This window comes from Chiloscyllium plagiosum, unplaced genomic scaffold (genome assembly GCF_037043375.1).
Source record: "Chiloscyllium plagiosum isolate Xiang-an unplaced genomic scaffold, Cpla_swu_hap1 HiC_scaffold_4, whole genome shotgun sequence".
Classification (NCBI taxonomy): Eukaryota; Metazoa; Chordata; class Chondrichthyes; order Orectolobiformes; family Hemiscylliidae; genus Chiloscyllium; species Chiloscyllium plagiosum.
Genome location: NW_028270142.1, coordinates 116903759 through 116927019, shown reverse-complemented (window position 1 = coordinate 116927019; position 23261 = coordinate 116903759). Strand labels below are relative to the sequence as shown.

The following is a 23261-nucleotide window of genomic DNA, read 5'->3' as shown; positions in this document are numbered from 1 at the left end:
GCTGGAAAACTAAGATTAAGAAGGCATGCATATTTGTTAGCTGAGGAATAGACGTTAAAAGCAGAAAGATTATGCTGCAACTGTACAAAAGTTTGATTAGGCCAGCACTCGTGTATTGTGTGCAGTTCTGGAATCCACATTGTGGGAGGGATGTTATAGCACTGGAGAGGGTGCAGACACTTACCAGGTCATTGTCTGGACAGGAGGGTTTTAGTTACAAAGAGAGATTGGATAGAATGGGGTTGTTTTTGTTAGAGCAGAACAGACTGTAGATGGACATGATTAAGATAAATATGAATATGAGGGGCATAGACAGGTTAGACTGGAAGAAAGTTTGTCTCTTGACAGAGCGATCAATGAGCAAAAGGTGTAGATTTAAGCAGGAGCTTTAGTACAGATGTGAGGGAAAATGCTTTCACTCACAAAGTGATGGGAATCTGGAATTCACCGCCTGAAAGAGTGCTGGAGGCAGAAACTTTCATAACATTTAAGAAGTATTTAGGTGTACACTTCATGGCTATGGACCAAGTGCTGGTAAGTAGAATTACAATTGTCAGGTGGTAATTATTCAACAGCTGAGACTTGATAGTCCAAAGAGCTATAGCCTCTGTGGCTGTAAGTTCAGCTTTCTCCCACTATGGTTCATATTGTTGCAGCATATCATATCATTGTTGAACTCTCAGCAGCAAAAGGGTCTTATCGTGCCTTGCAGATGTCCAGCAATCTGTCTTCCAACATAGTGCAAGGATTGTTGCAATGATGCACCGGGGAGAGGCAGAGGCACTGTGCAGCATGTGTCTGTGCTGAAGTGTTTGACATCTTGCAGGATTACTGTCAGGAGAGTTTTAGTCGACATTCATGTTTATATCTGATCTGAGACTGCTTGATAGGACAAAGTTGAGAGATTATTATTCTGCATACTGCCTAGTCTGGACTGTACCCGATGGGGGACTGCTTAGTCCTGATAATGAATTGACCGTGATTCAGGTTCCAGATTCCAGCTCTAGCATCTCTTTACTTGGGATGAGAAAAAAAGGAATTCAGTAAGTTACCTGAAAGACTTAGTGTTTTCAGCCTGAATTCCATCCCATACAGAATGACAAAGCACAGACTAGCATCCAGTTTGCGTGCATCATCTGGATAACGTTCAAAATCTCTTGAATTCTTCCCAGGTCGAATTTCTTTAATTTCCCGGATGTCAACTATATGAAAAGAAGAAAAGAAGTCTCAGCTTATTCCATGAATTAAGTATGAACAATATTGCATCCACATGACCTCTCTGTCAACATTTTTATTATGAATGCTCATTCCCATATTTATAATGCAAACTGATTATATAAAAGTTGTAAAGCTGCAATTATGCCCTCCCTCATTGAAGAAGCTAAAGCATAATCATTAGCAGCAGCATGTAATTATAGCATGACAGGTTACATGGATAAGTTGCATTATAACTTTGGACTGAGGATACAATGAGAATAGAAAAATAAAAACATAACATATTACTTTATAATGGTGACTGAATTAGTTTTCTTTTTTTCCAATGACCCTTCTGCCTACTAACCCCACTTCAATCAAAGACTAGAGTTAGTCTTCAATTTCTGTGTGCAATGCCAGAAGAGGTCAAATAGTAATATGATGTAGATTTTACATGGTTGTATACATTCTGTTTTGAAAATCTTATTTCTCTTTGGCATGTTTTAGAGTTTTTGTCAACTTCTTTCCAATATACATTCCTATTTGTATATTTATGAAGTAAACTTGTCACACAGTAATTATTTCTTTCAGTGAACAATGTACTGTAATAAAGACATTGTCCACTGCTGAAACATTTAGTCTTGATGCATTAATTAATTTTAAAATTGCCCAATTTCTATGATCCCAGCTGATTTTAATATTCACAAGTCAGATCCCAAGGTGGTTGCTAGCTTGATGGACAGTTAATTTTAGCTTTGCAATTTGTTTAATGTAGCGGTTAATCACTGAACATATTCACAAAAGGCTATAAATGTGTTTTTATAAAATAGCATCAGCATTTATTAAATACAAAATAAAAATAAGAAATATTTTGGACTAATTCAAAGAACTAATTCAAACAATCTTATTACAAATATCAGAAATAAATATTCAAATCTTTTCCGCTCAGTAACAACCTTGCAATCATCAACCCTCAATGTATGGTCACTCTGTTTCTACTTCAGAATTCCTTGGACATGGCTTTAACTAATTTCTCTTTAGCTCACTTCTGTAGTCACTTCATGATTTCTTTTAGTTGATGTCTCTTCCGGAGACCCTTAAGCAAACTGCTAACACAGCTCACTTATTTCTTCACGTGAGGTCCCTAAACTCTATCTCCACAGTCTTTTGCTTCTAGAGTTTATCTCTTAATGACATTAAGCCACTCAGGACTTCTCTTCTCCTGCCCTGTTTCAGAGACTGTTGAATTGCAATGTCCACTTTAGAATTCAAGTTTCATCATTATAATAATGATGATGTTAATAATATGTGAACCTTCACACGATATTTATACTGATTCTACTAACCAACAATATGTAGCTATAAAATTGTAAAACATGGTATAAAATTTAGCTAGTAACTAAAAATAACAAAGTATTAGCTGAAACATGATAGAAGTTATCAAATCTCTTTAAAATACTAATATAAAGAAAAGCAGTTTGAAATTTACCCATGCCCCTGGTTAAATTGCTTCCCCATTTTACTTGAAAACTGCTACAAATTTCGAAGTATCTGAAACTTTTATGCCCCCCAAAATGTTAAAATCAAGTTTAATACTATGGGCTGTTCTGACTGACTAGATTTTGAGAAACTGTTTTCACTTATGGAAGATATTAATACTAAGGACCAGAAATACAAGATCCTTATGAATACATCCAAGTGGAAAGAAAAGGTAAGTTTTTTGGATGAAGCACAGTGGCTCAGTGGTTAGCACTACTGCCTCACCCAGGGACATGGGTTTGATCCCAGCCTCTGGTGACTGTCTATGTAGAGTTTGCACATTCTCCCATTGTCTGCGTGGGTTTCCTTCAAGTGCTCTGGTTTCCTCCCACAATCCAAAGATGTGCTGGTTAGATGGGTTGCCCATCGGAAATGCAGAGTTAAAGGGATAGGGTTAGGAGGTGAGTCTGGGTGGGATGCTCTTCGAAGGGTTGAGGCAGATTCAATGGGCCAAATTACTTCCTTACACACTATACAGATCCTACGAATTATTCAGAGGATGATTATAGTGTGGAGTTCACTTCCTCTAGAAATGGTTGAGGCGAATATCTTTGATACTCTCTAATTGAAACTAGATACATACATGAGGGAAGTTATGTTGAAAAGTTGAGGTGAGACAGATGGTGGTGACTCATATGGATTATAAACACCAGCAGAGACAAATTGAGCTGAATTTTCCTGTTCTGTGCAAATGTAACGCTGCGTATTTTTAAAAAATGTGACTTCAAACTTATATATTTCACAATAGTGATTAAGTATGTCCACTTAATTAACTTTTGTACCTTCTAATGAAGAAGGGCTTATGCCCGAAACGTCGATTCTCCTGTTCCCTGGATGCTGCCTGACCTGATGCGCTTTTCCAGCAACACATTTTCAGTTTTGTACCTTCTAATGTCTTGGCTGAAGTTTTTCTATTTGAAGACCTCAATCTCTTCCACAAAGCTTGAATTTGGACTTGATACTTTTGCTTCAAGCTATGAGCTAAATTAAGATTGTGCATTCTGTACATGTGGCATGTGTTGAAAAAAAGTAAATGCTAATTTTGTAAACCTGCGAGACAGGTATTCTACTTTCTAACATCAAACAGAGAAGCAGACAACAAAGAGAGAAAGTAAAGAATACAGAACATGCAGTGTCTCATTCTAGTTTGATTTAAAAAAATAAAATAAAATGTTTGCTTAAGCAAATAAAGTTTTTTTGAAGGAAATAGAAAACATGGAATGTGGAGGAAGTGTGCACATGATGACCAGGTTTCCTAAAGTGAACTAATCCCATTTGACTGTGTTTGGCCATATCCTTTAAATTTTTCCTATCCATGTAACTGTCCAATATTCTTTTAAATATTGCAATTGTATCTTCCTCTGGCAGTTCATTCTTTATATGCACCACCTTCTGTGTGAAAAAGTTGTCTCTGGGACACTTTTAAGTCTTTCTCCCTATACCCTAAACCTTTTTTTAACCTTCTTTAGGTAATGCTGTCACTATGTCATTGTCTCCATTTTGCAGAAATCAGAAGAATTAAAGGTGACATAAGAAAAAGGCATTGTTGCACATTGAGTTCAACTTTTCCACTCCACTGTTACTCTCATTTCTGACAGTCATAAAAGCACAGTGTTACAGATTGGGAGCAGCGGATTCCTCATTACAGTCAGTGAATTCCAACTTTAGGAACTATGGATCAGGTGTAGCACAGGACACGGAAAAGTAACATTTCTTTTCTTCTACCTGAGCAAAATGCCACAGGCCCAGCATCAGGAAATCGTTGAATTATAGAATGGTTACAGTGTAGGAGTGACCACATAAAGTCTGTGCCAGCTCACTGAATTAGCTTTATTGTCACGTGTTCTCGAATGAGTGCAGTGAGAAGTTTGCAGTGATGCTGCTTATGGCATCACCTTAGGTATGAGATACCTCAGTACAGATACCTAACTACTTGGTATAAAATTGAAAGACTAATAAATAAAAGTTCAGCATAAAAATAGAAACGTAAAAAAGTACTCGATTTTCTGTCCTTTCACCCCAATCCCTCCCAGGACCTCGCCACCAGGATTAAGTATCTAGGGTGTCCCAGGCTTCAAAACTAAAGGCCTTGAGCTGGATTGCAACAACAATCCAGCTCGTCCCATCTGTGTGTACCTTTCCAAAAGCCCAACAATTTATTATTTTAAATACTAATTCATTCTCTCTTGAAAACCACCATTAAGATTGCCTCCACCACCTTTTCACCAGTGTTTTCAACATTGCAATCTCTCAATGCCTTATAAATGCTGTTCCTCATGTCTTCTTAGGTTGCTTAACCAATTGCCTTAAACTGGTGTTTTCGAGACATCAGCCCTTCCATTAATGGAACCAATTCTTTTCTATCTACGTTGTAATGGACATTCTTGATTTTGGTGATGACATTTTAAAGCCTTCTTGATGGTTTTACTAGCTTTAGCTAGTATCAACCCCCCCACACCATGTCAACCTCCCCCCCCCACTCCGCCCGGCCCCAATTCAGCATGGTATTCTTCCTTAATCAAACTTATTATCATCTTAAAACCTCAGCTAAGGTAAATTCCAGATCAGTGAAGGAACTTAATCAGCTTTTAAACTTCTAACCTGGGTGCTATAATAAAATGTTTTCCCTCTGTAAGTTTTGAAATCAGCAAAACTATGCACAATGTTCAAATCTATCTTAAAAAATAATAGTTGTAGATATTCAGTCAAATACATTTGAAGAGAACTGTACTCACGATATAATTTATTTAGAATGGCCTGATCTTAACTTTTCAAAATAAGACTCAACTCTTTCTTGTCTGAAGATAGCTGCTCTCTGTTTACACGTATGGCCTTTAGAATTCTTATTCTTTTAAATGGTTCTTTCAAATCTTAGAATTTGCCACTGTAGCAGAAAGAGAGACTTCCATCATTCCTTGTATATCCATGAAAACAATATTTATGACTCTGCTTATACTGTTTCTTAGTTAATTTTTTTTAGGTTCAAATACTCTTCTGTGGATTCTGTCACAGGTGTTTAGCTATCCTGCAATGTCCTTAAAAGTCTTGCGCTATTCGCTAATTTCAAATATAACTATTTTCTAGGAAATATTCAAATGCTACATATTTACAATAATTTCTAAGTAAAGTCTCTTTTTTCATTAATTTGGCCATTTCCTTCGTATTTGAAAGCATCTTTCATGTCTCTCTATAATCTTCTCTGCTTTAAAGAAAACCACCCTCCAATTTCTCCAAACTATCTATACACTCAAAGTGAGAAAGTGAGGACCACAGATGGTGGAGAGTCAGATTCGAAAAGTGGCTCTGGGAAAGCACAACAGGTCAGGCAGCGTCCAAGGAGCAGGAGAGTCAAAGTCCCTCATTCTTGGAATATTCTATAGTTAGTGGGCGGCACGGTGGCACAGTGGTTAGCACTGCTGCCTCACAGTGCCTGAGACCCGGGTTCAATTCCCGCCTCAGGCGACTGACTGTGTGGAGTTTGCACGTTCTCCCCGTGTCTGCGTGGGTTTCTTCCGGGTGCTCCGGTTTCCTCCCACAGTCCAAAAGATGTGCAGGGTCAGGTGAATTGGCCATGCTAAATTGCCCGTAGTGTTAGGTAAGGGGTAAATGTAGGGGTATGGGTGGGTTTCGCTTCGGCGGGTCGGTGTGGACTTGTTGGGCCGAAGGGCCTGTTTCCACACTGTAATGTAATGTAATCTAATCTAATCTTATATTCCAGTGTATTTACAAACTATTTCCTAAATCTGACCAAAGTAATTTGGCAGACATTTCATAGACAATAAATCAGGATTCAATCCTGTTTTTTAGCAGGAAACTACTCATCCATTGCACCATATTTTGTATTATTTATTCCTGAATGGGCCAATGTTTTATTACCTGAATGGCAGTTGAGTCATTGCCGTGGGTCCTGGAATTACATGTAAGCCAGCAGCTTTCCTTCTCAAAAGGTCATCTCTAGAGTAGCCTTTAAGTTTAGAGTTTTATTGAATTCAAATTGCACATCTTCTACAGTTGGATTTGAACTAATGTCCACAACACAGGGGTTCAAGTATTGCTAGACCACTGACATTACTACTTTGCAACCACTTCTCTAATAGTTACAATGCTGGGATAGTGGTGAGAATAGCAATCTTATCCTCTATTCCATTTGCAAAACTGGTTTTACATACACTCCTTATGACAAAAGCAATCTTTAATTTTCTTTAAAATCACCTACAAATGAAGATAAAATCATGCTTACAACTAATTGAGGAAATTTGAGGCTGCCTCCAAATGTCCCAGCCATTCACAGCATATTGCAGACATTCATAAATAGGTCTCAATCGAGTTGCTCTATACATCTGCCAGAGAATTGCATGTCGTTTTTTCCAGGCACCTCGTGCCCCTTCCCTCCTCTTCTAAAATTACTAACTGCTTCCTAAAGAACATTTCCAAAGACACCCTTTACTACCTTATCTCTTTTCATCTATGAGTTTTAACTGAGCACCAAGATGCTATACCATTTCAGGAGGCCTCATAGATGAGTTTAATCCTATGCTAATTTAGTATCTAAATTCCTTCATTTACCAGCCAGTTGTGAAAATGAGCAGGAAAATCTTCCATAATCTGTGATACCATTATTGCTACTTCAGCTCTGGCAGGATGGACAGGAGGATGAACAAGTGACATCCCTGGTCTGTATATTCCAGTCCGTGAGCCTTCAGGGGAGTTCTTCCATAATTTAATCATAAATTGCCTTCTCATCACTTTTATGTCAATTTAAAAAGAAGCAACACAATAACGGTGTGAGAACAAATGCTTAAAAAAGGAATTATTTGCTTTTATGTACTCTTATACACTCTTAGGAAATCTTAATTCACTTTTCAGCCAATTAAATACTTTCACACACAGTCATTCATGCAACATAGGGAAGCAATGAAGCTACCTTGCATATGGTTTAAGTACTGAAGTAAATAACTAAATTTTTTTTCTTAATGATATTGATTAAGGCAAAATTAATGGCCAGTACACAGAACAAACCTGACTCTTCAAAATAGCACGACTGGATCTACGTCTGCATAAAAGTTGAATTGGCACATCTGACAGCGTAGCACTTTGCCAGTATTGTATTGAAATGTTAACTAAGAGATTGTGCTGAAGTCCTTAATATGTGACTGAAACCTACAGATTTTTGCTCACAGACAAGAGTGCCATAGCTGTCACCTTCTGGAAAGTTAGTTTTGTATAACAATTGTAACAAAGACAAATATAATCCTTGGTGATAAAAACATTGCCAAGTGTGGAACTGAATGAAATCAAATGCAAAGTTCCTGAAATCGTGTCCAAGGCTGTGCCAAGTTAACTGATCTCATTATTGCTATGATCCCCACAAAGAACAAAACTTTACGAAGAGATTTGAATTTCCAGTGATCAACTTGAAGAAATTGCAAGACGTTAAGACAAGATTTTAACATTTTAAACATTTATTGTAAAAAAAACCAACATCAACATTGACTGAATGTTACTTATTTGGCAACTGATACTGTAAATTACAGAAAATATATCCCTTATTTGAATTTAAACATGACTGTACATGTTAAAATGGGTGTCTACCCAGACCTCTGGCCAATCAGAGGATGGAAGATATATTGAAAGGTGGCATAATCAGGGCTTCTGCTGATTTCATGCCCACTCAAGATCTAGTGTCATTCTTACATCTGAGGCCAGGTTAGGAGGGAGAGGTGTCCATAGGTGAAAGCATTGAGGGGGTTTGGCCACAATGGAGTATTTCTTAAGAGGCTACCGTTTTCTGATACCATGTCTCTCGAAAAGGCAATGAGTGTCTTTGAGTAAGGATCACACCTCACTTTGGGAGTCTGCAAGCAAACTTGACAGGATGAACTCACTCGCATGTTCCCCACATGGTGAGAATCCCACCTGCTTGCTAGATGAACATTAATGGTGTGCCAGTGGGCATTAATTGGTAATTGTAAGAGCTCTGATTGGTGCAGACATTTGTGGTCTTTCCAACCACAGAAATAGCTGGACAGAGGTGGGAAGATGCTGAGGAACCATGTCCAAAACCCACTTATCCGATTAGATGCCTTCTCCCAACTCCCCACCAGCACTGAACTTGCCCTCCATTGGGGAGGACACAAGATTCCACCCAATAACTTCATTATCATTGTATGATCAGACTACCATGACGGTCGAAGAGAATCAAGAGGTAGTGTGGCATTGTTGTGTCAAGCAATATGTTCAAAAAAGAGGAGGAAGTTGATGGAGTACAGAGAATTATTACTGCTGAGACGTTGTTCTTGCATTACTTGGTAGTATGCCTCTCCTTGTTCTTCTTAAAGTCTAGCAAAGGCACAGTGCTATTTAAACATAAACAGGTAAACATCTACATTAATACAAATGCAGTAGAGGACTGTCATACAAAAGTACTACAGGTTCACTTAGTTATAGTAGTTATCTCTCGGTTAACATCAAATATAAAATGTGGGATTGTACAGCTTTAAATCCTGTATTTATCTTTCTGTTTTTATTCATTTCTGAGACAGGGGATTTAAACTGCTCCTAATCTGTGGGAGACTCTTGCATTTAATATCTGTGTCTAGTTGGGGGATGTTACATATTACTGAGAGTATTATCTGAGACTACTGTTCATTAAGAACCTCATGTTGCAACTCAGGGCCTCTGCTTTGATAAGTGGAAAGCATTTCCAGGAGGTCAGTCCTCATCTTTTGCCAGTCTGGTTACCAAGGCGACCCTGGCATGCTGTCAGGAAACTGTTGACATCATTTGCACCAAGCTGCCAATTTTTGCAGAGCTTCAAACAGGGAATTACAGCTTTTGCTCTCTGAATCACTACAAAAATCTGTCTTTAACCCGACTCTCTCTGCTGGTGTACTCAGCCTTTACTTAGATTGTGATGACTGTGATTGTGTGATCAGGATTTGATATTTAAAGAGGGCTGAAATACTGTGTGGAATTTAGATCACAGTTATATAAATCTTCTATTAGACATCACACTACCACACTAGACTGCCACACTATTGGCTTAGGTAAGGCTACAGCACTGACTCTCCAGTGATACTGAGACTAAAATGTGGTCAGCTAAGAAAGCCAAGCTTTGTCATCAGTTCTGTACAGATCATGTGTGATCTGACTGAAGTGTCCAAGGTAGTTAAAAGAAAAGGTAGACAGAAACTATTTCCACTGCTGATGAAGTCCAGTATGAGGAGATATTGGCTTAAAATTAAAGCTGTGCCATCAACGTTGAGAAACAATGCTTTGTAAAAGGGTATGATTTGGAGATGCCTGTGTTGGATTAGGGTGGACAAAGTTAAAAATCACACAACACCAGATTATAGTCCAACAGGTTTATTTGAAAGCACTAGCTTTTGGAGCGCTGCCCTTTCACAAACACCTGATGAAGAAGCAGGCTCCGAAAGCTACTGCTTCCAAATAAACCTGTTGGACTATAACCTGGAGTTGTGTGATTGTTAACTTTGTAAAAGGGGCAATGAAAACCTGGAATTCTAGCCCACAAAATATTGTTGAGGGCCAGTAAATTTAAATTTTCAAAATTGAAATCACGATATCTTCATCAAGCAAAAGATTCAAGAATGCAGAAGCCAGGTGCAGCTAGGATCTAGGACTGAATGCTGAACAGGTTTGAGACTGAATAACCTACCCCTGTTCCTACGTTCCTGTGATATACAAGTTCATCAGACATTCCGAAGTTTAACTAGGATAAAAGTTCAGGGTTGCGTTACAGAGACCAGGATTTTGCAGATTAGATTTTTAGCCTGTGTTGTGAAGCATAATCCCATTTTAGCAAATGATGAAGTAGCACAATTGATTTCAACATTCCTGAGTAAGTGTAAAATATTTTCGTCCTTGACCCTACTGATTGCAGAGCAGAATTGTTTTACAGGAAGGGTGCATTGTTCACTGGATGACAATCGCAATGCTGCATGAAACTTGTAGATAACCCAATCCTAATGCTATTTTCAGACCAACATCTGAAAAATGATCAGTTGGATGACACAGATGTCCTCATAGTAATATTCTACAGCAAGAACCCATACCTTTAGGAAAGGAGGGATATAACCGGATAAAGGGTGGCTAATGTCCAGATAATGCCTTATTTGGGAGGTGTGGGAGCAGAGTCAGTACTGAAGAAGAAAGCAATACATTGCACGGGAACATTAATACATCTGCAGAAAGGTAAATCAAGCTCAACACAGATAAATATGCCGGATATATTTTGGTAGGAAGAATAGAGAAATCACTTAATCCTTATAAGGTGCAAATCTAAGTGAGACAAAGGAACAAAGGATGACAGAGTACAAATGATCATGACCGTGATTAAAGCAAACACTGCACTAGGCTTTAATCGTAGAGGAAGAAAATTGAAAAGTAGTTAATTTATGTCAAAACATTATTGAACCTTGGTTAGGTCACACTATGTGTCGTTCAGGTTGCTATGCTATGAGAAAGATGTAGAGGCTCAGATGAGGGTTCAGAGAAGATTTACAAGGATGAGATATATATTAGGAAAATATTGGCATTGTGGTTATCTTTTCTCTTGAATACAGAAGGTTGAGGGGTTACCTAATAGCTATGAAAGTTTTCGAATTGATACAGAGACAATATAAGGAAATTTCTACTTTGTTGAGTGGTGTAGGCAACAGCAAAAAAAGTTGGAAAAACATGGTGAGAATGAAAAAGTCGAAACCCTGACATCAAGAAATAAGTTTCCTATTTTCCCCTTCAGCATTAAAGAATGACCTCAGAATCTGTCTACTCAGTGGTGACTACATCATTTCCATGCATTTGCATTTAATCGCATTTCTATGTCATTTACATTTTTTCTCTCCTTGGACAAGAAAATGAATGGTCATAGAATCATACAGCATGGAAATAGACCCTTCGGCCCAACTTGTCCATATCGACCAAGTTTGTGATGGTCTTCATTGGATTGGTTTGCTGAGGCAATGATTACAGTGAAGGGGACAATGTATGACAAATGGGCAGGATCTCTATCAGTGGGACAGGAAGTTTACACAAGTCATCATCACTCTGACCTTTATATGATTATATATAGCATCAAATCGGCTACGCGATGTGTTTCTACGATGGCCTTCCTGGCCAACGCTAAAGCCGACGTCCTGTTTCTGCAGGACTGTGGGATACCGCACCTCAGCAGCTACAGGAGATGATCGAGCTTGTGGGCCCATGGGCCATCAGTTTGGTCGAGGGGCAACGATAGCCGCGCCTCCGGCCTGGGTATCCTGTTGCGAGGAGGCAACTTCACCATCTCCGAGGTTAAGGAGGTGGTGGGCGAGCACCTCCTCGTCGCCGACGTCATGTACAGGAATGCTCCCCTGAGACTGATTAATGTGTACGCCCCAGTGGGTAAGAGTGAACGGTTGGCCGTCCTGCAGCAGCTTCCACTGTTGCTGGCTACGTCCAGGCCGGTCATTCTGGCTGGAGACTTCAACTGTATCATTGATGCAGATGGACGATCCGGCGGGGGGGACAGTAAACTGGACGCCACGTCCAGAGCCCTGATGGACACAGTAAAAGATGCCAAGCTGCACGACGTCTTCAGCACCCCTGCAGACGGAGCGCAGCGTAGATATACCTGGTCACGGGCAGACGGGTCTATCCGCTCAAGGATAGATTACCTGTTTGTGTCCCGAACGCTCTCGGTCAGATCCACCGCGTCAAGCCGGTGTTCTTCTCTGACCACTGCCTCCTGCTGGCCGACTGTCACCTACAGGACGAGCAGCGGGCTGGTAAGGGAACGTGGAAGCTGAACACAAAGCTGTTGACCCTGGGAAACATTGAGGAGCTCAAGAGGGACTACGCAGGTTGGAGAACCGTGAAACCCCTCTTTGAGTCCCCAGCAGACTGGTGGGAAACAGTAAAAGGGAACATCAAGAGGTTCTTCATCCTCAAAGGTGTTCAGGAGGCGAGAGAGAGGCGGGGAAAACTGTCCCAGCTCCAGGAAAGTATGCAGAACCTGCTCCTGCTGCAGACGATGGGGGTTGATGTCACGGAGGACCTCAAGGAGGTGAAGGGCCAGCAAGCCTCGCTCTTTGCTTCGGAGGCCTCCAAGATAATCTTCCGGTCCAGGGTCCGCTCGGTGGAGCAGGACGAGTCATGCTCACGTTTCTTCTTCCAGAAGGTGCACAAAGAGAGCTCCGTGCTCAGCAGCCTGAAGGAAGAAGATGGCTCGCTAACGTCATCTCAGGCTGACGTCATGAGGATCAGCAAATCCTTCTATGCCAGTCTGTATGACGTGAAGCCGACCGACAGCACGGCCTCCCAGTCGTTCCTGTCCTCTATCACCGAGGTCTTAGACGACAGAACACGGGAGAGGCTGGACCAGCCGCTATCTCTGGACAAGCTGACCAAGGCCCTCGAGTCCTTTGAAAGGAATAAAACTCCCGGAAGCGACGGCTTACCGGTCGAGCTCTATTCCGCTCTGTGGGACTTGATTGGCCAGGACCTGCTGGAGGTGTATGTCAGTATGCTTCGGGCAGGTACCATGAGTGAATCCATGAGGAAAGGCATCATCACCCTCATCTACAAGCGGAAGGGGGAGAGGGAGGAACTCAAAAATTGGAGACCAATCTCACTGTTGAATGCGGATTACAAAATTCTGTCAAAGGTAATCGCCAACCGGGTCAGGTCTGCTCTGGGGTCGGTGATTCACCCTGACCAAACCTGTGCTGTGCCGGGCAGGAAGATCGCTGAGAGTCTCGCACTCCTCAGGGATACGATCGCCTACGTGCAGGACAGAGGGTTGGACACCTGGCTGATCAGCCTGGACCAGGAGAAAGCCTTTGACAGGATATCACACAGGTATATGAGAGATGTTCTCTCCAAAATGGGCTTTGGGGAGGGAATCTGCAATTGGATCAGACTGCTCTACACCAACATTGTCAGTGCAGTCTCAATCAATGGGTGGGAATCAGATAGCTTCCCAGTCAGATCTGGAGTCAGGCAGGGCTGCCCTCTCTCTCCTGCCTTGTTTGTGTGCTGCATAGAGCCATTTGCCGAGTCCATCAGGAAGGATGCGAGCCTGAGACGGGTGACTATTCCTGGCAGCGGGGCCTGCAGGTTAAGGCCTCCCTGTACATGGATGACATCGCCGTTTTCTGCTCGGATCCGCTGTCCGTGCGCAGACTCATGTGCATATGTGACCAGTTCGAATGGGCCTCGGGGGCTAAGGTAAACCGAGGCAAGAGCGAGGCCATGCTCTTCGGGAACTGGGCCGACCAATCTTCGATCCCCTTCACCGTCAGGACCGACCACCTGAAGGTGCTGGGTATTTGGTTCGGAGGGGCTGGGGCGTGCGCCAAGTCTTGGGAGGAGCGTATCAGCAAAGTGAGGCAGAAACTGGGAGGATAGAAGCTACGGTCGCTCTCCATCGCGGGAAAAAACCTGGTCATCAGGTGTGAGGCACTGTCATTGCTGTTATAAGTCGCACAGGTCTGGCCTATTCCCAGAACCTGTGCCGCTGCAGTCACCCGGGCCATCTTCCAGTTTATATGGAGGTCAAAGATGGACCGGGTCCAAAGGGACTCGCTGTACAAAGATCTGGGCAACGGGGGAAAAAATACACCCAATGCCACCCTCACCCTGATGGCCACCTTTGTGTGTGGCTGCATCAAGCTGTGCGTGGATCCCCGGTACGCAAACACCAAGTGTCACTACGTACTGAGGTTCTACCTGTCCCCGGTGTTGCGAAGGATGGGCCTGGCCTCACTGCCGCGGAACGCTCCGAGTAGTTGGACCGTTCCGTATCACCTGTCCTTCGTGGAGAAGTTTATGAAGAAAAACACCTTTGACCACAAGTCCATCAGGAAGTGGTCAGCACATAGTGTCCTTGAGACCCTTCGGGAAAAGGAGAGGGCGGATCCTATCGAGCGGTTCCATGAGCAGACTGTCAAAGCCATTTGGCAGAATGCCTCATCGCCAGAACTTTCCAACAAGCACCAAGACATGGCTTGGCTGGTGGTGAGAAGGGCTCTGCCTGTGAGATCCTTTATGCACGCCCGGACTCTCAGCCGCACGCTGCCCTCGAAGCGGCTGCGGGGGGACGAGACTGTCACACACCTCCTTCTGGAATGTGCCTACGCAGAAGAAGTTTGGAGAGGAATGCAGTGGTGTTTGTCGAGGTTCGTCCCGAGCAGCGCCGTGACGCGGGATTCCGTGCTCTACGGCCTGTTCCCCGTGCCTGGAGGATCATCAACTCGGTGAAGGACACTCCTGGGCGGTCCGAAACCTGTTGATCTTCCAGCTGAAGGAGTTGACCCCGACTGAGTGCTGCAGACTGGCACATTCCAAGGTCCAGGACTACGTGTTGAGGGACGCGCTGAAGCTTGGGGCAGCTGCCACCAAGGCGCGGTGGAGAAAGACCACAGTGTAACATCTGCCTGCCTAAAGAAGAACAGGGGGCCCACGCAGTCATTTGGGCTCTGCTGACCCCTCAGCTAAAAATGTAATTGTACAGACCTGTTTTCGGTATGCAAACAAATGGAATGTTTACATATGTATGGCATGTCCAGTTGTACAGATCATCAAAGTATTTTATGAATAAAGTATATTTTTGAAATAAAAAAAAATGATTATATATGGCAAACAAGAGCATGGCAATTTACAAAGCCTTGGGCTTTGGAGGTAAACTGGGGGCATTAATGAACAGAAATGATGTGAGGTTCAAAGGTCATCAGGGACACAGTAGCAGCATCGCAAACGGGAACATGAACAATAAGGGTATCTTGCTCCAAATTAGGAACAGCCTGCAATTCATTCATAAGAACATGAAGTTGCCATCTTCCATTCAAATACAACTGTGCAGTAATGAAACAAAATAGCAACTAAGGCAGAGAGTAAGGTACAAATTTTCTCTTCAGGAATTTAGTAAAATTGTTTAAATTTGAGGCCCTGCTAAGGACAGTTACCTTCTTCATGGATCCACTGATTCAGCAATCTGGCATCAAATTGCATTTCATTGGCAATTATTCATTGTTCAAGAATGTATGTTACACATTATGGCCTCAAGCAGTCATTCCCATTACAGGGTACATTGTTCAGACAAATTGCCTCTTTAATGTGCGAGCTAAGCAAATGTAATCAGACGCTAATTTAAAAGTGACACCTAGGTTTGGCATTTCTGAAACGTGTAAGTAAGAATTAGGAATCAGTACAGGCTTGATGGGCCAAAGGGCCTGTTCCTGTGCTGTATTGTGGTGTATTGCATTGTATTATTGAAACACATTCCATTGTTCTCAGTGGATGCTTTGGAGCTGCCACACTTGTACAATGGACGGTGAACATGTAAGGACACATCTTTGCTATTGAAGAGTGCCTTTTCAGGAGGGGAAGCCATCACAGTGGCACACTTCCAGAAATCCACACCCAAAATATAGTATAAACATACTGTGCAAACTTATTATGCAACATACTTTTGGATAAAATTAAATACCTCAGGGCCTCTTATGGGGGCATGAAGTGCGAAGTATGCATTGGCTCAGTATGTCAGGAGTTAATGATTTGTTACGAATGATGTGAGGGCTTAATGAAATGGTGTTCTCTTTCTGACATTCCCCACACATTATCTGCTAATGCATCCATCATGGACAGCACATTCTCAAAGAAGGCAGCAATTGCATCCTCAGCAAGCTCAGTAAAAAACAGCAAACTCCAGTAAGTGACACGTCGCCTCCAGAGGAACAAGTTGCAGCTGAAGATCCCGTAATGAGGCAGAGGAGCATAACTGCACCATACATCTACAGAGCTCACTGTCATTTTCTGCAGCTCTCAGAAACACATATAGACACAGATTAATGATGCTGCAGGCCATCATCACTGAACAGGATCATCTGCTGGAGTGGGACTGTGCTCAAAAGAACTTGGTAGTCACCCCATACTGGTACATGTAAAGGTTAAGGTTACAGCTGCTCTGAATTGTTATTCATCTCAAGGAGCAACTGGAGACTTGTGTGGCATCTCATAATACTTGATCCATAAATGCATTTGGGATGTAACTGATGCCACTTTCTCCAAATCGTAGCTGTACATATCCTTTCCCCCACAGCAAGGAGGGTCAAACAGCACGGGGAGAGGGATTCTCCACCATTGCTGGTTTCCCCCACATGCTAGGTGCTATAGCTTGCATCCATTTTGTTTTGACGCTTGTCGTACAAGTTTGCCATCACTAACTTACAGAGTTTGTTGACTGATAACGCTTATTCTTCCTCAATGTTCAACTTATTTGTTACCCTTGGTGCCAGATTTTGAAGGTCTGCACTGGATGTCCCAAGAGCAGCTATGATAGATATAGACATCGTAAAGAACCTATGGGTTCCTGTTTCTTTCCAAAGCCCTCAGGCCATACAAGGATGGCTGCTGGGAGACATGGCCTACCCCATCCAAACACGGTTGATAACAACATTACAGAATTTCAGACTGACACAGAATGAAGCAACAATACTGCCCATGCTTCCACCAGGCCTACACTGGAACTGACCACAGACTCCATAAGATAAGGTTTGGTTGCCTGCATTGTTCGAATGGGCCCTTGTGGTATAGCTCAGAGAGAGTCTGCTGTATCACTGTGGCATGCTGTGAACAAGCTTTGGGGAGACAGGGGATGAGTTACTTGCTGCAGGATTCCTATTCTCTTACCTGCTCTTGTAGCTGCAATGTTAATGGGTCCAGATTCCAGAATGTTGATAAGGGGTTGCCATTGCCCATAAACCAAACTGGACTAGCCATTATAATTACTGTGTCTGAGAGTCAGGACATTTATAGGGAGGGAAAATCAAGAGAGTATGATAGAGCAATGCAATGTTGAATGTGAGAAGCCAGAGAGAACGTGATTGAAACATACTTCCAGGATGAATGAGTCAGGTTTGGATCTTCTTTAATTGTGTGACTATCTCTTGGTTATATAGCAAGCAGTGTCTCCTGATGGCATGGAACATGTGGACCTCATTATTTTTGTAGCCCTTGAAATTTTCTGTTGTTGAATAAATGTTTCTTATTCCATTTAATATCAGTTTTTAGTTACAGTATCTACATCATAAGCAGTATCTAAGCATCCAAGACATAAGACCATAAAACATAACAGCAGAATTAGGTAATTCGGTCCATAGAGTCTGCTCCATCGTTCGATCGTTTCTCAATCTCATTCTCCTGTCTTCTCCCATAACCCTTGATCCCCTTACTAATCAAGAGCCTATCTATCTCTGTCTTAAACATAGTCAATAACATGGCCGACACAGCCCCCTGCATCAATTAGTTCCACAGAGTCACCACTCTCTGGCTAAAGAAATTCCATCTCACTTCAGTTTTATAAGTTCATCCCTTCACTCTGAGGCTGTGCCCTAGGGTTTTAGTCTCTCCTACTGGTGGAAACATTTTCTCCGTGTTCAGTCTATCGAGGCCTCTCAACATTGTATAAGGTTCAATGAGAGCCCACATGTGCCCCTCGCTCTGCATCCCCCCCCAACCACCCCCCCCATCCCCACCCCCCATGCTTCTTAATTCCATTGAGTACAGACCAAGTGATGTCAACCACTGCTCATATGACAAGCTCTTATTTTCCAGGATTATTTTTTTATGAATCCTCCCTGGACACCCTTCAAGGCCAGCACATCCTTCCTCAGATATGGGGCCCAAAACTGCTCACAATATTCCAAATACAGTCTGACCAGACCCTTACACAGCCTTAGCAGTACATCTCTGGCTTTGTATTCTAGATCTCTTGAAATGAATCATGAAATTGCATTTGCCTTTCTAACTGCCAACTGAACCTATACGTTAACCTCAAAAGAATCCAGAACTAGGACTCTTAAGTTCCTTTGTGCTTCAGATTTCCAAAACTTTACCCTGTTTAGAAAATAGTCTATGCCTCTGTTCTTCCTCCCAAAGTGCATAACCTCACACTTTCCCACATTGTATTTCATCTGCCACTTCGTTGCCAATCCTCCTAGCCTGTCCAAGACCTTCTGAGCCTCCCCATTTCCTTAACACTATTGTCCCTCCAACTATCTTTGTGCCATCTGCAAGCTTAGCAACAATGCCCTCAGTTCCTTCATCCAGATCATGAATGTATAATGTAAATAGTGGTGGTCCCAACACTGGCCATTGGCTTCCATCCTAAATAAGACCCCTTTCTCTCCACTCTCTGCCTTCTGCCAGTCAGCCAATCTTCTACCCATGACAGTACCCTTGCCCCAACACCATGTGCTCTTATTTAACAGCCTCCTGTGCAACACACCTCCTACTACATGGTTTCATGAGTGGGATGCTGTAGAGCCCAAACAAGCAATTAATGGGCCAGAACATTATATGAGAAAAGTTGCTATGAACCATGGTGGACCAGGAACCATGAATCTTACTCAACAAACTTTAACTCAATTTGGGAAAACATTGCCCAATGCTGCCTCTTGTGGGGGAGAGCATAACTCATCCCCATCAATGTAAGATAGTCACCAAGAAATCTAACAGAGAATTCAAATTAAACTTCTTTCATCAAAAAGTTGAGAAAATGTGACATGCATTACCACAGGGAGAAGTTAAAAGAAGTAAAGCAAAACTGAACAAACCTATGGGGGAGAAGGAAGGGGTAATGGCTCTGGATTCATTTGAAAAAAGAGGGGAGAAAGCTGCCATGGATTAATTGGACTGAATAATCTGTTTATATGCTATATACCCAATGTAAGTCACAGGATTTTACCACTTAGTTTCAGTCAACAATTTCAGTCAAATTTAAATTTCTTAGTTGCAAATAAGAGTCTTGGGATAGAAGAGGTTAACTCCACAGATACTGCCATACCTGCTGAGTTTCTCCAGCACTTTCTGTATTTTATTCTCATGTTTGATCTGGAGAAAGTGCATGGATTTGTGATTGAAGTGAGAAGTTTCTGCCTTGCCTGCTAAAATGTTGAAGTAGGTTTAATGTGCTGAAGGTTTGCTCCCTGTACCTGTGTTTTCTAACCCTCCACCTGGTGCTGAGACAAATATGGGGAAGGAATATGAAAAGTTGAAGATCTCTCCGAACCATATCAAGTCATAGGCTTCCTATAGTTTGATATAGACTTTAGAAGCCCAGGTCCATGAAGCAATAGTTAGCATTGCGTTTTAACTTCTTCATGTGTGAAAGTTAAATTCAGAAAAATGTTCCACAGGCAGGAAAAACAATGAGTGTTTCTATGGTGACTTAAGTTTCTTAATATTCTGTTTTTGAGGGGGGTGGTGTCAGAGCAGTTTTAACCCCTGCTTTTATCAACAATCAGAAGGAAATAGATTTTCTAATGCCTCTCGGTCACATTGCAGTCTTGTGACCTTGGATACATTACAGATGGACTTTATACTTGGAACTGCTTGAGCCTATTGTATTAGCAACAGCTGTACCCTGATAAACTGCACAAACATATTTGCTTGCCTGTAAACCTTTGTACCTCTGCAGCCCTGAAGCTTATTCATTTGAAGTAAAAAAGACATAGAATACTTCAACTAAAGGGGATATTTTAGACAGTGGAAGACAGGGCTTAATCCAGGTGCATTAGTTGAAACTATAATGCTGATTTGGGTAGAAGGTCAATGGATTTGAAGACTCAGTGAATTTATTTCAAAGTGTCTGTTTCCTAGTTTGTGCTGAGTTAGTTGGCCTTAGCAGAGGTTGGAATTTTAACATTTTTCCTTGTTAAGGGAGTCCCAAACTAGCTACATTCCCAATACGGATTGTGATCCATTCATCCATGTAAGAATTGTGTTTATTTAGACAATGGACAATGCAGAAATCAGCTTTGTTTATTCCCATGATAAAACAGCTTCCGAACTGTTATATGTACATATGAAGAAGTGGGATTTAGTCGGATGGCTCCTCATCAACCAGTTTGTACACAATGGTCAAATGGCCTTCTTCTGAGCTGTAAATTGTTATGATACTATGCAGTATATGATGAATGACTTCACACCCAAGCTACTAGCAGATATTTTATAGTTGGAGAAATATGCCTCAGCTATAACTCCACACTTTGAGTGAGCAGATCAGACAAAGGATTCAATTCCCACATCACTTCTCCAGCTCATCATCCAGATGAAGAGTCACGACACTCTGGAAATACAGTAAACACTTTTCTCTGGGATTTTAAAGGCTTCTTACCAAAGTTACAACAACAGATTGCAAGAAGCACTTCAGAAACTGGCCCACCAAATATTCTGGGCCAATTTGTTTTTTCAGTTTTGTATTCAATGGAGCTGACTTGGAAGCAGCTTCATTTGGTGAAGTTTTAACCACAGATGGATGGGTATACTATGATCCACTGACAAGTATTCATTGCGAGTAATTGGAAGTTATTTACTGTTACGCTCCATTTGAATGTTGTTGAAGTTCGATGGTATTCTTTTATTTCCCAAATCTCTTCCCTTTCTTCTTCCTACTACCTTACACCACCCCACTTTTCTCAAAGACATTGACTCCCCATTTAGAATGAAAGTCCTATTCTCATTCCTATTCTCATGTTCTTAATTAGGTCGGGTTCAATCGAGTATTAGACACCTTTTGGTGTTTTATTCAAATCTGTTATTGTTCCTGTGTATGTATCAGCAGCTTTTCCAACTATGTGGATAAATATTGACTATCCACATACAATGTCTGAATCTGGTCATCTTTATGCTTCAAAAAAAATGCAAGGCCAAGTCCTAGAGACACTCAAGAAAACGTTTAGGTTCTCATAATCCACTGATTAATGTTGTTATTCTGCTCATTCCGAAATCTGGATGGTTAATATCATTAAGTGGTCTACAGAACCATTCAATTACATGAGTCAGTCATTCGTCTTTCATTCTCCAATTGCTTTCTTAAGCTAATGTGAAATCAGTTTGTAACTTTCCTGTGATTGGTTTATAAATGGATTTGAATGTTAATGACTGATTAATTATACTCTGGGTAATTGACTAGAAATGCACTATTCATGCAGCAGAAAGCACTAATTGTTATGATTAACCAGCAAACGCATTATCATAGCTGCCAGGATGGTAGAAAACAAATCTGATGGACCTTACAGTATAGGCAGATATTTTCTGTATCAACCTGTTCAGAGATGTCATTCCACACCTCTTGAGCAGTGGGACTGGTCCCAGGCCTCCTAGGTTAGCAGTAAGTACATTACCACCATGCCACAATAACCCTGTCTGTAGAACAGGGAGAAAATGTGGGGAATACTTAGCTGATTAGGCAGCATCTGTGGAAGCAGAAACAAAGTTCACATTTTAGGTCAATTACTTCATAATCAATTGCTGTTTTATCAGCTCAGTCTTTCCAGCATTTCCTGTTTTTATTTTCAATTTCCAGCATATCACTGAAGTCCCTGTTGAATTTTGTTTACTTACTCTTCTGGGTAGACAGCAAGAACCAATCAGATCACAGCATGAAAAGGAATGATTAATTGCCTCCTCAGTTCAAGGGCAAGGAGGGGTGGACAATAAGTGCTGGCTTTTCCAGCAAGGTCACCATCCTATGAAATAAAAAATTATTGTGCTACTGAAGATAATGTTAAACTGATGGCTATTCCCTAAGATGTGAATGCAAGATCCTACTGTACTACTCAAAGGCCAATGTTTCTCACTGAAATGCAGACTATTAGGCCCATGTACTAAGTTGCTGTTTGTCATAGAGATCTACAGCACAGAAAAAGGCCCTTTGGCCCATCACTTCATGTTGTTTTAAAACAACCATCTACCTATTCTAATCCCATTTTCCAGCACTTGGCCCATAGCTTTGTTTGCCTTGGCACCACTGCACATTTAAATATTTCTTAAATGTTATTATGTTTTCTGTTCTAACATCATTACAGGCAGTGAGTTCCAGATTCCCCACCACACTTCTGTGTGAAAAAACGTTCCCTCACATTTCCTTTAAAACTTCTGCCTTAAACCTGAAAGTTATGCCCCGGTCACTGATCCCTTCACCAAGGGGAAATGTTTCTTCCTGCCTGCCCTATCTATGCTCAGCATCTTCGTAGTACTGCCGTTAGCTGGAAAGCACCCTGAGACATTCCAAGGATGTGCCTTGTTCTTTTTTTATGAGAAAAGCCAATATCCGGAATCCAGTGACTTCAAGTCTATGTTCTTACAAAGAAATTCTTGTTTTGTAGATAACCAAGGAGATTAGTTGGGTGACAGAACTGGAAGTTTTCAGTCAACTCCACCTGAAAACGCACAATCCAGTTTCTTGTGACTGCTTCTGGCAACCATTCATGGATTTATGGAGGAGATAAAAAAAACTTTAACGAATTAAAGTTGTAGGCATTTTTTGGTTCTTAATTACCCCATCGTTCAAGGATAGTATAAACTTATGTGTAAGTTGAAAGATTGTAATCTTTTGCCAATAAAATTTATCTTTTGTTAGTAAGATTGGATTCAAGTGAGTGAACAGCAACATGTGATCTTGAATGTAACTATATGGTGAGAGAAGACACCTCCAGAACCTGACAGATACACATCCCAATGCC

General features: G+C 41.6%; 1 protein-coding gene across 2 annotated transcripts in view; it reads right to left on the bottom strand.

The window, feature by feature from the left end:
• The window catches only part of LOC122548917 (1-phosphatidylinositol 4,5-bisphosphate phosphodiesterase gamma-1-like), a 206006-nt gene that overhangs the window by 102286 nt on the left and 80459 nt on the right, over positions 1–23261 (bottom strand). For both annotated transcript variants that reach the window (XM_043687891.2, XM_043687892.2), the window contains exon 2: positions 1053–1202. In XM_043687891.2, the coding sequence (XP_043543826.1) occupies positions 1053–1202 (150 nt within the window). The remainder of the gene's footprint in view (positions 1–1052; positions 1203–23261) is intronic.